The sequence below is a fragment of the Charadrius vociferus genome, unplaced genomic scaffold (assembly GCF_000708025.1).
Source record: "Charadrius vociferus isolate BGI_N301 unplaced genomic scaffold, ASM70802v2 scaffold380, whole genome shotgun sequence".
Lineage (NCBI taxonomy): Eukaryota > Metazoa > Chordata > Aves > Charadriiformes > Charadriidae > Charadrius > Charadrius vociferus.
Window position 1 is genome coordinate 653693 of NW_009646428.1, and position 14644 is coordinate 668336.

At 40.8% G+C, this 14644-nt stretch overlaps 1 protein-coding gene across 1 annotated transcript in view; it reads right to left on the reverse strand.

The window, feature by feature from the left end:
• Window positions 1-2202: 2202 nt before the first annotated feature.
• LOC104283262 (protocadherin Fat 4-like) overlaps window positions 2203-14644 on the reverse strand; it is a 114436-nt gene continuing 101994 nt past the window's right edge. Inside the window, exons 10-11 of the mRNA XM_009881421.1 lie at window positions 6854-7034; window positions 2203-2500 (exon numbers count right to left, since the gene is read on the reverse strand). Of these exons, the coding sequence (XP_009879723.1) occupies window positions 2203-2500; window positions 6854-7034 (479 nt within the window). The remainder of the gene's footprint in view (window positions 2501-6853; window positions 7035-14644) is intronic.

Here is a 14644-nt window from a genome sequence, read left to right on the forward strand (position 1 = left end):
CTAGGTAACAGACACAGATAACATCTCCCAGCTGCTACCAACCAACAAACTCCAAACACCAAACTGCTGTGACTCACTTGAGGCCCAAATGGTGAGTTTTTGAGCACAACATCTTGCACAGGGACTCACCACCTTGATAGTAGAGTATCCTGTTAACATGGAGAAGTTGCAACTTTAGAACATGAGTCTCTCATTAGCACACAAAACTTCTAATGTTAAAAATATAATCGTATTTACTCCTGTTGAGCTGAGTTTATATTCTGGTCAAGAGGTCATTTGGCCAGGACATCTGCCTCAGTTGCAGCTTCATAGTTGCCTTAGGCTATCAAAAGCAAGGAGTGCTTCAGAAGGGAACAGGTCTTACCTCCTCCATGCCCTCAGCTTGACTTTCTCACTTTTCCATACAGTAGGATTCACACTCATGAATCACATAACACGTGACTTGCATGTTCACAATGCCATAGAAGGTAGATCAAGGATCTGTCATGTGCAATGATTTATACTCCAGGGGGAGGATTATTTAGACAAGAACAGTATTCAAAACCTGGTGAGAAATGGGACAGGAAAAAAATTTGATTTTTGCTTCAGTTAAGCAAATATGCTGTTAATTATTATTATTACTTGTTACCCCTTTTAACTTGATTTAAAAATAACAAGGAAATTAAGCTTTTTCTTTCCTAATGTACGCTAGATATTCTGTGATTGGAATAAAAGTCTTCATCATGAGGGTGCGTCCTTTTTTTTTTTTGGAAAAGCTATTTCAGACTCTACACTGGACTGCAATAAAGTTGTTTGGTTTTTTTAATGGATGCCATGCCTGCTAGTAACATCACTGTCAACAGCCTTTCAAAACATCGTGAAAAGATATTAACATTTCCTTTTAAATGACAGCGAACTGAGGAAGTTGCAAATAAAAAAGTGTATGCATCCGTAGGGTTTTGCTAAGTTAAAAACAGAGCAAACATGGCTTAGGCTTTCTATACGTTTTTAGTTATAAGGGTTTACACACAAAAAGCATCCAAAAAGATATTGCCACAAAACACAAGTTAAACCTATGTGTCTTTAAATGTGTTTATGAGGGGTAAACACCCCAAAAGAACCACGCAAAGGCACTGTGCCATAGTCAGAGCACACAAAGATTCACCAATGCAATAATAAAATAATTTCATAATGCTGTTCTGGAAATGGGGAAGAAATGTAAACAAATTCATTCTTCCATAAAAAGGAGAAGTATTTGCAATTGTTTAAAATTTAGACAGAAAACCCAAGACATGGAAATAAGCCCTTTTTTTTTTGTTCTTTTAAAGGAAAATTTGTTTTGTAAACCATTTGTCTTGGAATCCTCTCTGTAGGCATCACATATCCATGTACGCATGTGAAAACACACAGAGTCACCGACTTCCATAGCCAAGCACTCTGACTGCAGTTTGGTGAATCTGTGGTACAGTCATCATATTGTAAAATCCTTTTACTGTTTTGAGATAGCAGAGGTCCCAGTATCAGCTCATTTTAAATCTTGGAAAAAAAACTCAGAATAGCAAAACCACTCAGTAAATTCTCTCCATCCTCATGCAAATACACATATTCTCCTTTCTTTCCCTTTGCAATGTCAATTCTGCAAATAGAAAAGATGAGTATTTTGGACCTACCCATTTCTATTTTATTTATTTATCAGGCTTGTTTAAACATAAACTGAATCAGAAAGTTATTGCTGCACTGAGTCAAGTCACTCTAATTTGCATGTAGGTTCCACAAAAGGAAGGTTGCTGCTCAGCTTTACTTTTATTTTATTTTATTTCATCACTTGGTTCAAGGAAAGGCAACATAATTAGCATCTGATATAGATACAGCCTTTTTGGAAGAGGTTGCCAAAATTCTCTTTAAGAATTGCTCAGGGTGGAAAAAGAACATCTACATGTAGGAGGAGACTTTCAGAGGAAAAAAGGCCATTGCCTTCCTAGCCCCGGCAAAACAATTCTATCACTTGGTGCTCATTTACCCTATGTCTTCTTCACATAACTGCAGGAAAATAATTGAATTTGGATGGAAAAAAACCCTAAAAAAATATTGAAAAACTGTGGGCGATATATTGAACTTTGTCATTTATTCCCATGCAACATGAAGATAACAGAACCTGGAAAAGAGCTGCAGAGGAACATCTCAGAAACATCCCTCGCGGCACAGCTTTGCATAAACATCTTCTCAAATGCAATCTGAAGCTTCCCAAGCACTACCAACGATCCGGTTACCTGAAGCGGTAGGCGATGGGACGTGGGTGACATAGGGATGGTGTTGAAATTTGGGTGGGTTGTCATTCACGTCGGCGACAGAGACGAGCACGCTGGTGGAACTGGAGAGAGCCCTGGGGAAGCCCCCATCGCTGGCCACCACCACCAAAGTGTAGTTCTCCCGAGCCTCTCGATCGAGGAGAGCGCTGGTGATGATTTGTCCCGTTGATGGATTGATTGTGAACTGCGAATTGCCACCGGTAAGCCTATAGCTGTTTGAAAGAAAAAAAAAGAAAAGCAAGGAAGAAAAATTTGATTAGTATGTCATAAGGCAGCCTGCTCCGTAAGATTATAACAAATTTCTATAGTTTTCAGACCACTGTGCTGATGGGTATCAACACACGGATTTTCCTCTGACTGTCCATCTGTCTTCACTTCTCTTCCATATTTTGAGACCTGTCGTAAATGACATGTCTGGGGATTTGCAAGCGTAGTTGCTTAACACAGGTAGATTTCTAGTAAGCAAGGAGCAGACTGAGCCTTTGTACATTTGGAGATACAGTCGGATATCCTCTCAAAATTGCCTGCCGGAGGCATCCTCTACCAATTTCCCTGGGCTGATGTATTAAGTGATATTCCAAAAGGCTGACATACCTCTTAACTGAATCCGCAGAATATAATTAGAAGAAATACTATTTTCTGTAATAAAAGGATGACAATTTTGCAAAACAATATGAGGGTTTATAATTCATATCGTTTACTGATACCAAGCTAAGTTTTGCTATTCGAGACTTCAATGTTAATTCACAGGAATTCATAGCAAACTGGTAACTAGCGAGCTATGTTAATAGAGACTAATTAGGACCAGAATTTGACCCTTGATTGGTGTGTATGTATGTGCACACATCCACGTCTGTGTGGAAAAATACGATTTGATAAAAACTGGGTGTGTGCTTACTGCAGTGTGTTGTAGGGGCTACCGCTGGCTTACGAGCCCAGTGAATTTGTCCTTTCTCTTTGAATGCTTGCCCAGCTTGAAGAACAGATCTCAAAAGATATGTGGAGCACTGGGCTGTATTTTTAAAGGTAATCAGTTAATATCACATTTTTTATTAATTCAGATAACGGGACTTCTACAAAACAAAGGGAAAAAAAATGGCTAAAATGAACAATTCCCACACTCATTTTTATAACCCTGACAAAACCCAACAGAGCTGTGATTAGCAGTGCTTCTTCAGAGACGCCTGGTATGGCACAGTAGCAGCTTTTCTGAAGTACACGATTCTATAAGTTTCAGAAGAAAATGGCTTTTCTGAAAGAGATTAATATTCCAATCATCACCTTTTTAAAAATCAAAACAGATTATGACAGAAATAATACCCCAGGCAGAAGCTTTACCTAGCAGACTCACAGCCAGCCTGTGTAATAAGCTGCGGCAGCTTCTCCTGTTCAGTCATTAATCTCTACAGAATGCCAGGAGCATACTTTAATTGCTTAATTATGATATAATATGATGGCCATATGTAATTATTCTCCAGCCACAGCAATGTGCACCCGGGGTGGAAAGAATGTGCACAAAGCCTAAAGCACCATTTAAATCTCCCTAAATACCAGCAGGACGGGCAAATTTCATCTGCAATTCCCAATGTTTTAACCCTTGAGGGTTAAAACCCTCACCCTGTGAGGTGTCGCAGAAGACAGGGACTTTCTCATCTGTACTTCCACATATACAGAATGTGGAAATAGAATGGCTCAAGCTTTAGCATTGGAAAGATGCTATGAAAACTTTAAAAAAAAAAAAAAAAGCACAAAAAAACCCCCAGAGAATAAAGACAAATTATATTTGCTATAGGATATTCTGAGTTATATCTGAGTCCAACTGCATGCAAACCAACTGGACAATCTAAGTGTGTCTCAGCATAGTTACAAAAAAATTCCAAATCCAAGCCAAAGGAAACCCCAAACCCCCAAAACTTTAATGGTGACAACTAGCATAAAAGGAATTTGACTGAAGCACTTAAAATCTGGTCTTTTGACTAGTCTGTGCTGACCCCTCTTATCTATATCACCTTTAACAAGACTGCTCAAGTCTACATTGCCATTAACAACCTCATCAGCCTCCTTTAATGACTTCACAGGTTATTGCCAGAAATAAGAGAAAGAGTCGGCGTGTACGGGTATGTAACAGTTTTGCAGAAGATTATCTACTTCTTGGATGACATGGTCCATTTTTTAACTTTATATGAAATTTTTAGCAGAGGATTTTACATACCATCTTTGGAGACCAAAGATTTGATTTTGAAACAGGCTCTAACAAGACTGAAAAGGAGTTCTGAGTGCTCAGCACCTCTGACAAGACAACCTTACGTGTTCCGGTCCCTCTGGCTTTTGCCAGTTTTGTAATACCAGTCATATTTTAAGATTTGCATTACTCTAAATGCTGAATCTGGACAAATTCTGTCCAAGAAAAACAAAGTACATTCCCGAGTCTAAAAAAAGTGTAAAATAAAACCTGAAAACAATTTTTAAATAGCTACTTACCAAGGAAAAAAATATTTTTATCAACTATTCTACTATGAGGTACTGAGTGATTGACAAAGACTAATGGCAAAGATATTAAAGCAATTCAACCACACTAAAGAAATCCGAGAGCACCCTGATAATTCCTGATTATGGGATGGAATCATTACAATCATTCATGCTTTGTATGGAATTTTTTTTTCTAAAGGAGCTTGCCAGAAATGGTTTCTTAGAGTGAGAGCGAATAGAATTAAAAGCTTCATTGTTTCACAATTTAATAAATGGTAATTTTGGATGCTGTTCAAATATTTAAAGATGCCAAAACATAAAGTTTCTATTTTTGGCTTGTAACTAGTTGGAAAGAAAATATTAGAGTATTTTATACACACTTGCTTTACCCTACAATAGATCTGTTTGATTTTAGTTCCTTTTTTTAAAAAAAAAATAAAATAAATGACAACCACAGTGATATTCTTACACACTTTGAAGAATGAACTGTGGTGAACTAACAAAAGTAAATGAAGAAGCTACTTTTATATCCTGTTTTGTAAAGTTTGGAAACAGAGATACAAGAATTTGCAGTCACAACAGTTGAATGAGATGAGATTACCTACATGTCCTTCCAATTAATGGCTAGTAGGAATCTGCTTTTTATTCCATCTGCAATAAATCAGTCCTCGGTGGATAATCTTCAGCTTGTCACTGCCACGTAGCACCTTCATTACTCTTGTCTGTGTAACTGGGAATGGCCAGTGTTCAGCCCAGCGCCCAGTTAACCTGCATCAACTGATGCAACTAAAGCAAAAATGCCGAATTCCAACTTTTTACTGGTTTTCCGAACGGGATAAACTTTACACCTTGCCTCGAGTAGTTTTCATTCTAAACTGAAGACATTAACTGACCATAAATTTACCCGAGGAAGATGTTGGCTGTCAGCGAACGTTGGTGACCACGTCAAAAGATGTGAATGCAGCAGCAGGGCAGGTCGTGGTTTCTGTTGACCACTCAGCGGTCTCTCCCGTAGCACGTGTATTCGCGTGTCAGGTGATATTGTACCTGCTCTGCGAGTTTAGTATAAACGCACCCAAGTCTGCATAAGCAGTCATCTAAACTACAGTGAGGTATGAAAAGCCATTCAAGGTTCAAAATAATATACTGAAGCCTTCCCCAAACATATCTATCCTATCACAAAAGTAACACAACCCACTAGTTGGGATGTTTTTATGCGAAAAAAGTGATACTGGTTTCTAGACTTGCTGAGCTTAAAAATTAAAATTTAACTATGTCTAGAGCTGCAAAATACGTTCCGTACTTTTTTTAAGCTGAGTGGCTTCATATGAACATTAAGTGAAAAAAAAATTATTTAACTCTGCCTCAAAGTCAGCTTTTGTAGCAAATTTGTTAATGATGTTTGAAAAGCACATCTTCCTCTTCCCCAACAAGCCCTTCCTGAAAGCTCCTTTGATTAATATTTCAGAAGTCTGTCAGCCTCCAAGAACAATGGTTTCTAGCTTCTTCAGGAATACACTTTTAAAGATTTGTATTATGTCTATTAACAATACCCTCATTACAATGCCTCAATTCTAAAAGCTATGCAAAATAGAAGGCAAAAGCCATTCCAAAGGCTACACAAGCTGATGGCAGTCAGTAATGACTATCATTCACAGCTTATATTGTATTTCTTTCTGCAGAGAATGTATATATAAAGACTGCAAGCTTAAGTCCTTAATCCATTTATGATATTATTTGAAGTTTCAGGGTTTCTTTGTTTTTTATTGTTGTAATTCATCTACCTCTACACTTACCGAGAAATATCAGCCTAGCCTATTAACAATTACTCTTCAGGTGCAAGTTAAACTCGTCGTCTTTTCACTTAGTAAGAAACTAAAATAACACTGCGACTCTATTTGTCCTTAATATAATTCTAAAGGACTATAAACAACAACAAAAAAAAGTGCCAGATTTGCCAAAATAATTTAGCTACACATACACAGCTGTCCTTTTGTATCTTACAGCTTTATGGCATGTTGGTGATGGACACTGGGAATAAAATCTTCAGGCAAAGTATGAGGCACTATTATATACCGCAACAGTGAACGACCTACCTAATAACAGCATTTGTAGAAGCATCAGCATCTGAGGAGTTTACGAGCAAAATATCTGTCCCCGTAGGTGCGTCCTCCGGAACCGTGGCAGAATAGACGTTAAAAGCGAATGTGGGGACATTGTCATTGACATCATCCACCGTGACAGCAATGGTTCCAGTGCCAGTGAGGGCAGGAGACCCTGCGGGAAAGTGGGATACAAAATGCTAGAGGTTACAAATACCACCATGCTAATTCGAGGTCTGCCATCCCCGATTTAAAGCCTAGCGCTTGAGCATGTCACAGTTCACAGAACAAGAAAGCCAACTCAACATGCAGGACAGGGTCAGATTTGTTCCAAAGGCATCTCGACATAAAGTACAAGTTGTGAAAGAAAAAAAAAAAGAAAAAAAAAAAGAAAATTGTTGTTTTTCTTGCTCCATCTAATTCCAGAAATATTTTGTAATACAAGCTCAGTGGAAAAAGATGGTCTTGGAACCACTCAGAAGCCTTCCTGTAACAATTAGGACCAATTTGAACATGTGGTTGACTTTCCTGTTTCTCTAAGAGAAGATGTTCAAAGGTGGCACACTGACAGCCGTGAAAACTCCAGCCCTCAATTTATTTATCCACAGAACAAATAGAGTGGAAACAGTGACAAACCCCAGCTTTCCCCACGGCTTTTCCACTGCCGGTCACACCGCTGACCTGGGGAGACCTTCTCTGAGTGGGTGAGAAGGCTGCACAGTCTCCAGCCTCATTGAGACTCAATTTCTCCGTAGATGCAACCATCTATAGCAGCAAATAATGCTCACTCGGATGAGATATTGGCTTACGGGAAATCAGACTGAATTTATTTAACCTACGGCTTTCATCCGCCTTGTTATTCTAAGACTTAACTCTGATGAGCAGAAATGAGTGAGAAATAGCATGTTTATTCAAGTGCAATTTCTCAGTATTTATTCTCTTAAGCTTTTCCTTTGTCAAATCCAAAAAAAAGACAAAGAAGAGTTTTACAAGCTCATGTTAGTTTTGCCAGTCTATTACACTTCTCTTCAGCCAAGAATCAGCAAGACCTCTTCTGCTAACCAAGTTCCTGACTGAGGGTCCCTGACCAAAATGGGATTGTTCCTTTTTTGAAAACATAAGCAAAAAGGAGAAGGAAACAGTGATAGTGGAGCACAGAACACGTGAGTTATGGCCCCTTTTACTCAAAAGACAGGTGATGACAATGGTTGTTTTCCCCAAGATTGCATCGCTGTCCCCTTCAACCTCAAACAGAGACAACAATTCACCATTTGCTGGACTGGGAAAAAAGCAATGATAATGAAATAGTTTGGGCCAGAGACTGGTTTAAGTCCTTACTGCAAGGCAAGCATATTACACGGAGCTGTCATTTGACGGAAGCCAGGCAGCTCTCGCATGACTGCCCTCGTCCTTCCATCCCAGCAGATGATCGGGTCGCTGCTACCCGAGGTTACTGATGGACCTCAACCGTAGGGCTGGGAAGGAGGAAGGCTCTGCTCTTGGGTCTCATGTAGTCCTGGCAAGGGCTCCAGGCATTGAGCTCTTGTAGAAAAGGAGAAATAATGACCCATTTTCCCACACGTTAACCCTTTCAGGCTGAAGCATCACCACACTGCATTGTGCGAAGAAGCTGGGAGCAGCTTCTGTGTGGGAAGGAGGTCCTTCCCCGCAAAAGACTTCAGAGTAACTTGGCTTAATGCACCAACGGACTGAACGAAAGAGCTTCCAATTGAAAGGCGCTGTAAATCTCGCACAGCTGACTTTGAAGCCCGCTGATCGGACGGGGCGGATCACGATGCCGAGGAAAGAACACGCAAGCCAAAGAGTATAGGTTTCATGCCACGGCCGCGCACAATGGAGGCCTTTCTCTGCTCTAGTCTGAGGTAATTCATTTTGCCAATTAATATACTTTCAGCCAGGAAGGTTACACTAACGCAATAACTCTGACTCATTTTTTACCCTTTTCCTTCTTCTCTCACACCCACCCCACCCAATTTTGTCATTTAGCCAAGCACATATAGATAGAAAAGACTGCAAAAGCATTCTCCATTGCTGAAATATTGCCTGTGGAGTGTTTATTATTACTGCATTAAATGAAATGGAGTCCTCAGTGGTGTTTGCTGCATGTGTCATCAAGTTCTGGCCTTCCAAACACATTTAATTGACATTCATCTCGCAGCTAATGAAATGAAAAGTTGAAAGTTGTTAAGTTTCACAGGTGATTAAACAATTTATACATCATTCAGAAATTAATCTTGGGTAAGTCACATTCAAAGAGCATCAGTAATGCAATTCAGTCTGGAAAAGAAAGGTAACTCGCATCTAAAAGCCGAAAACCATTGTTTCAAATGCATCTGCTAACACAAAGAGCTGACACTGGAAAATTCATGCTGTCGGCTTATTCACAAAAATCATAGAATCATAGAATGGTTTAAGTTGGAAGAGATCTTAAAGATGATTGAGTTGCAACCCCCCTGCCGTAGGCAGGGACACCTCGCACTAGACCAGGGTGCTCCAAGCCCCATCCAACCTGGTCCTGAACACCTCCAGGGATGGGGCATCCACAACTTCCCTTAGCAACCTGTTCCATTGTCTCACCACCCTCATAGTGAAAAATTTGTTCCTAGCATCCAATTTAAATCTACCCTCTTCCAGTTTGAAGCCATTACCCCTTGTCCAATCACTACATGCCCTTGTAAAAACTCCCTGTCCAGCCTTTCTGTAGGCACCCTTCAGATACTGGAAAGCTGCTATAAGGTCTCCCTGGAGTCTTCTCGAGCCTTCTCTTCTCCAGGCTGAACAGCCCCAACTCTCTCAGCCTGTCCTCGCAGGAGAGGTGCTCCAGCCCTCGGATCATCTTTGTGGCCCTCCTCTGGACCCGCTCCAACAGGTCCATGTCCTTCTTACGCTGGGGGCTCCAGAGCTGAACGCAGTACTGCAGGTGGGGTCAAAAGGGATGCCAGATGTAATAGGCTGTGGATATTCTCCTGCTCAGGATTACACTGACAGCAGCAGCTTTTGACTCTGCCATTTGGCTCCAACCAGCCCCCTTTCCCCTCTAAGGAATCCAAATTCACAGGGTACCAAACAAAGGCTCTGAGGGTCAAATCCCAGCCCTCGCCTCAGCCCCCCAGATATTCCACGCTGTTACTCTCCGATTCCACTTCCCCACTGGATGCGTCGATAGGGCACCGTACAGCGCAGCGCGGACATATTTATATTAGCCTCGGAAAAGGGAATATACCAGCCAAGGTTGAACAGCATACTAATAAAATTAGCTAGGGTAATGTAAGTAACCCAGCCCTCATTCAGCGCTAGCTTGTGGCTGCGCTGTGCTCGCAGAAACATCCCAGAAGTCCAATATTAATTCAGCTGTTTGCAACAACCCAAGCCACTGCTCTTCAGTTCAAACCCCCAAATCTTTCTCATTTTACTGAGATGGAAAAACTCATGCATCTACATTGGTTTCCTGTCTGTGTAGTTATCCAAGTTTTTTTTTTTTCCTCTAAGTAAAACATCACGTCCACAAATCTATTCCTTTACTCTATTATGCTGAAAGATAAAGTTGCAGTTTCACAGAGAGTCCTCAAAGCTTTTATGCGCTTGAAATTAAACGACTAGCTCACATTTCTGCAGTTACTGAGAAATATAAGAAGAGGAAATCACAAATGAGGTAATTTTCTATGGAAAAGAAATAGCTCGGGGCCCAAATTCTACCGTCCTCAGTGAACCTTCAGTGAAAGTTGTGCTTGCATATGGACCACAGAATTTGGCCCCTGGTAATAAGTAGGCTTCGTAAAATGTACATGTCATATTTGTGGTGAGAGAAGTAGTTTCCATGGTCAGGCTGAGTTCCCAGATTTCTTAGTTTTGCTTCGATAGCAAATCTTCCCCAAGTCCGTTATTCTTATTATGCTAGAGCATCATCTCTTTTTTTCTTCAAACTGCACTTAATATTTTGCATAAATAAGTGTAGTAAATTTTGTGTAAATCCTGCAATATTAGCCACTCCAGATGCCCCCAAACTGTTTTAAATAAACCAGACATGTTACAACCTATATAAAATTGCTGCACACAGCCACACAAGCCTCTGCGTACTCTGACAAACAGCCCCAAGGGCCAGAGCCACAGAGAAACGTACGCTTTTCCCTTAATGAACTTCCACTAAAATTTCATTTTTCATAATAGTCTGAACTATTTTTTAGCAGAAGCAGCAACTATTTCTTTGTCAGCCAACTCTTATTTAACAGCACTTCTCTAGTGCTATAATACTACTAGTTTGTGTTTGTGGGTTTTTTTTCAAATCCTAAAATACGATGTCTCACAGAGGCTTAGGATATCCACGTTGAATAAAAGTTTTCTAGAAAGGCGGAGGAATGAAAGAACCATCAAATGATTAATAACTGGAGAACATAAAGTTAACTGTGTGAACTAAATGGGAGAGATCGGATTGACTGTTCAGTGAATATCAAATCTTTAAAATTTCAAAGACAATGACATTAATATATTATTATTATCATCATCATCATTATTTTGACTTTCCCATCTGTGTGTGCTGTGGTCTGTTTCTATGAACAGAACAGTTTATTTTCTAGGTGACAGCTGTACATATACATTAAGCAGACAGTCCCACAAATGTCCACACATCATTGTTGAAATAAAGATTAACCTGGGATAGTGTCAAAATAGGATTGCTGAGTTCAGGAAGAAAATTGCTTCCCACGGATGTTCTTCCAAAAATTTAAGCTTTTTGCTTACATCTGCAAGTAAACATGTGTCTGGGGACGAAGAGAAGGAGCAGACCTTGGGAGCCCACTCCTTGGAGGCCCGCAGTGGAGGACGAGTTACAGGGGGAGGTTACAAGAGGCCACCTCGGGCTTGGCCAGCCCTGGGCTGGGGCTCCGCTCTCTGCGTGGGACATTTGAGGAGGTGACATGAAGAAACAGCCGTGGGGGACCATGGGGCGGGCAGGCGGCAGCACGGGAGAAGGATGTCTCTTCTCCCAGCAGGGTGGGACTGGCAGAAACCTACAAGCTGGTCTTCCACCCCATTCACCAATGCCTGTTAGAGGCTGCTCGCCACAAAAATATGATGATATTGGAAATGTGTCAGCTGATAAGTTATAACAAGCTCTCTCAACTTTTTCCTCCCCCTATCCATGAGAAGGGGGAGGAAAAATATTGGCCACTTGTAGTAACGCAAGTAGAAGAAAGGGAACCAGATGCAGGATGGTGACAGTGGGGAGAAATATCATTTCACCTGACAATTTCTACTTCTCAAATGCAGGACAACCAACCAGTAAAGAGAGGACGATACGCATTTTTGGGTGAACTCATCATAAGTCATTCATTCCCCTAATTTGTTCTAATGCTTACAAGCCATGAAGTCATCCACAAGGGATGCACGTAAAAACTGCTTCCACTTTCGCCTTGGCCAACTCATGCACCCTCAGGAGAAGGGAACGCCACTTGCCACCCCGGTCCTGGGGAACGGGGAAGGTAAGTGGTCTCGGCTCCCTGGAATCCCCAAACTCAGGGCATCGTCTGCTCCGGTGTATGCTCAGCTCTCCACACGATCGCTGGATACCAGGATGAGCGGGGAACGATCAGAGTACGTAGCGGACTGGAGCAGTAAAAGCAAGCAATTGAAGGAATGCAGAGCCATTTCCATTCTTCAAGAAAAGTCAGGAAAAGATGATGCTATTGGAAATTATCTCAGCTGTGTGGTACCGTAGGGCTCACAGTAAAAATTAGAAATAGGAGAATGTGTTCAGCACATTATCCACGTATTGTTTGAAGCTTTAATGGCTTCTGGGTCCTGTCTGTGCCATGGTTAGCACCAGATAGTAAAACCATCATTCCTTTCAGAAACCAGGAACTCAAAGGTTTTGCCAGCATTAAAATATCACAATTAAGTGCTAGAAAACTAACAATAAACTTAAGCAAAAAAACCCTACAGATACATTTCACTAAAATGAAAAAAGGGATTAAAATTAAATAAAATGAATCTAAATGACTAATCAAAACTCATACTGCAGGCAGTTTACCATGTTTTGTGGTAAATTAAACACATCATTATCCTGAAAATTGGAAAGCGATTTAACAGAAATGGAATTTTTGCTTCACTGAAATGTGTTGCTTTGCAACAAAGCGGATTTCACTTCTCCAGTCAAACACTCAGTGAATGAGTCCCAGGGCTAGAAGTTGTATGTGTTATTACAGAGCATTAACTTTTTCACTCAAGTAAACAAGGCCTTTCTCACAATAAAGTGGCCAATCTTTCCAAATGCATTTAAATGCAGACAGAGTGTGCCGAGCCTCATACAACTGGTGAGTTTTAAAAGAAATATGGAGCTAGAGTACGCTAATATGCAACTAGCTCGCATTACGCTTTGGCTTTCCAGTGCACACGAAGCTTGATTTGAAACGTGGATGACCTTAAATTAACTTATTTACTGGGAACACAAAAGAAAGCGCGTATGCAAAATAAGAAAAATAAGTACTTCTTTTTACAAGACTGCACCACAAATATTCGTCCTGGCTGGATATGCTGATTGTGTTTTATTTTCCTCTTACTCAATTTTTCGCTACAGGCTTCCATACTAAGTCTTAAAAAACTGGCGAACCTAGGATATTGTGAGACAAAAGCTGAAATAAGCAGTTAATAAACAAACATAATAAAGAGATTTGAAGGTAGCCCTATTCTCATGCAGTTCAGCGGGCGACTGGTGAACGACACTGTGAAGGAACCCAGGTTTTCCAAATTTCTGAGTGGGCCAAATCAGAGTTTTTCTCAGTAGTAGTTGTTCCCAAAGCTGGTTTAACAGAACTTAGCGCAACTTCAATGTAACAATCTCTTTCTACAAATACGCACGCACATTATCACAAACTTATCACTTACACATCTGAAAAATGGTAGATAATATATTCCTCCAATTTAGCGTTTTTACCCATTGCTGCTTTTGTTTAGCAAATTTCAAAATATACAAAGGAAAGGCTGAAAGAGTCCTGCTCCAACACCCACAGCATAAGCTGGATACGGCGCTGCTGACATCGGCAGACCCCAGTTAGCAACTTGTGGCTGTCAGTTTTCATTCTCCTTCCACGAAAAGCACACGCATTAATCCTACGTGCCATAAACCCCTTGACATACACTTGTAATCCGTTAACATCGCAGCTGTAGGTCATTGGAGACAGTCCTCAGAAAAAGGCACAGGTATCGCAAGTTTCTCAGCCAGAACTGCTCTGAATCTCAGAGCAAGAAGTTGCCTTCTTCCAACTATGTTTCAGAAAATGAACCTTTAAGGAAAATTTTTCACAGCTGAATATAATGCTCATAAAAAAAACCCTGGCAAATGACTGGTCATAAGGGCGCATTGACCACAAAGATGATCAGAGGTCTGGAGCACCTTTGCTATGGGGACAGGCTGAGAGAGTTGGGGCTGTTCAGCCTGGAGAAGAGAAGGCTCCGAGGAGACCTTATAGCCCCTTCCAGTACTTAAAGGGGCTACAGGAAAGATGGGGACAAAGTTTTTAGCAGGGCCTGTTTCAAGAGGACAAGGGGTAATGGTTTTAAACTAAAAGAGGGAAAATTCAGACTAGATATAAGGAAGAAATTTTTCATGACAAAGGTGGTAATACGCTGGCCCAGGTTGCCCAGAGAGGTGGTAGATGCCCCATCCCTGGAAACATTCCAGGTCAGGTTGGACGGGGCTCTGAGCAACCTGATCTAGTTAAGATGTCTGTGCTCATGGCAGGGGGGTTGGACTAGATGACCTTTAAAGGT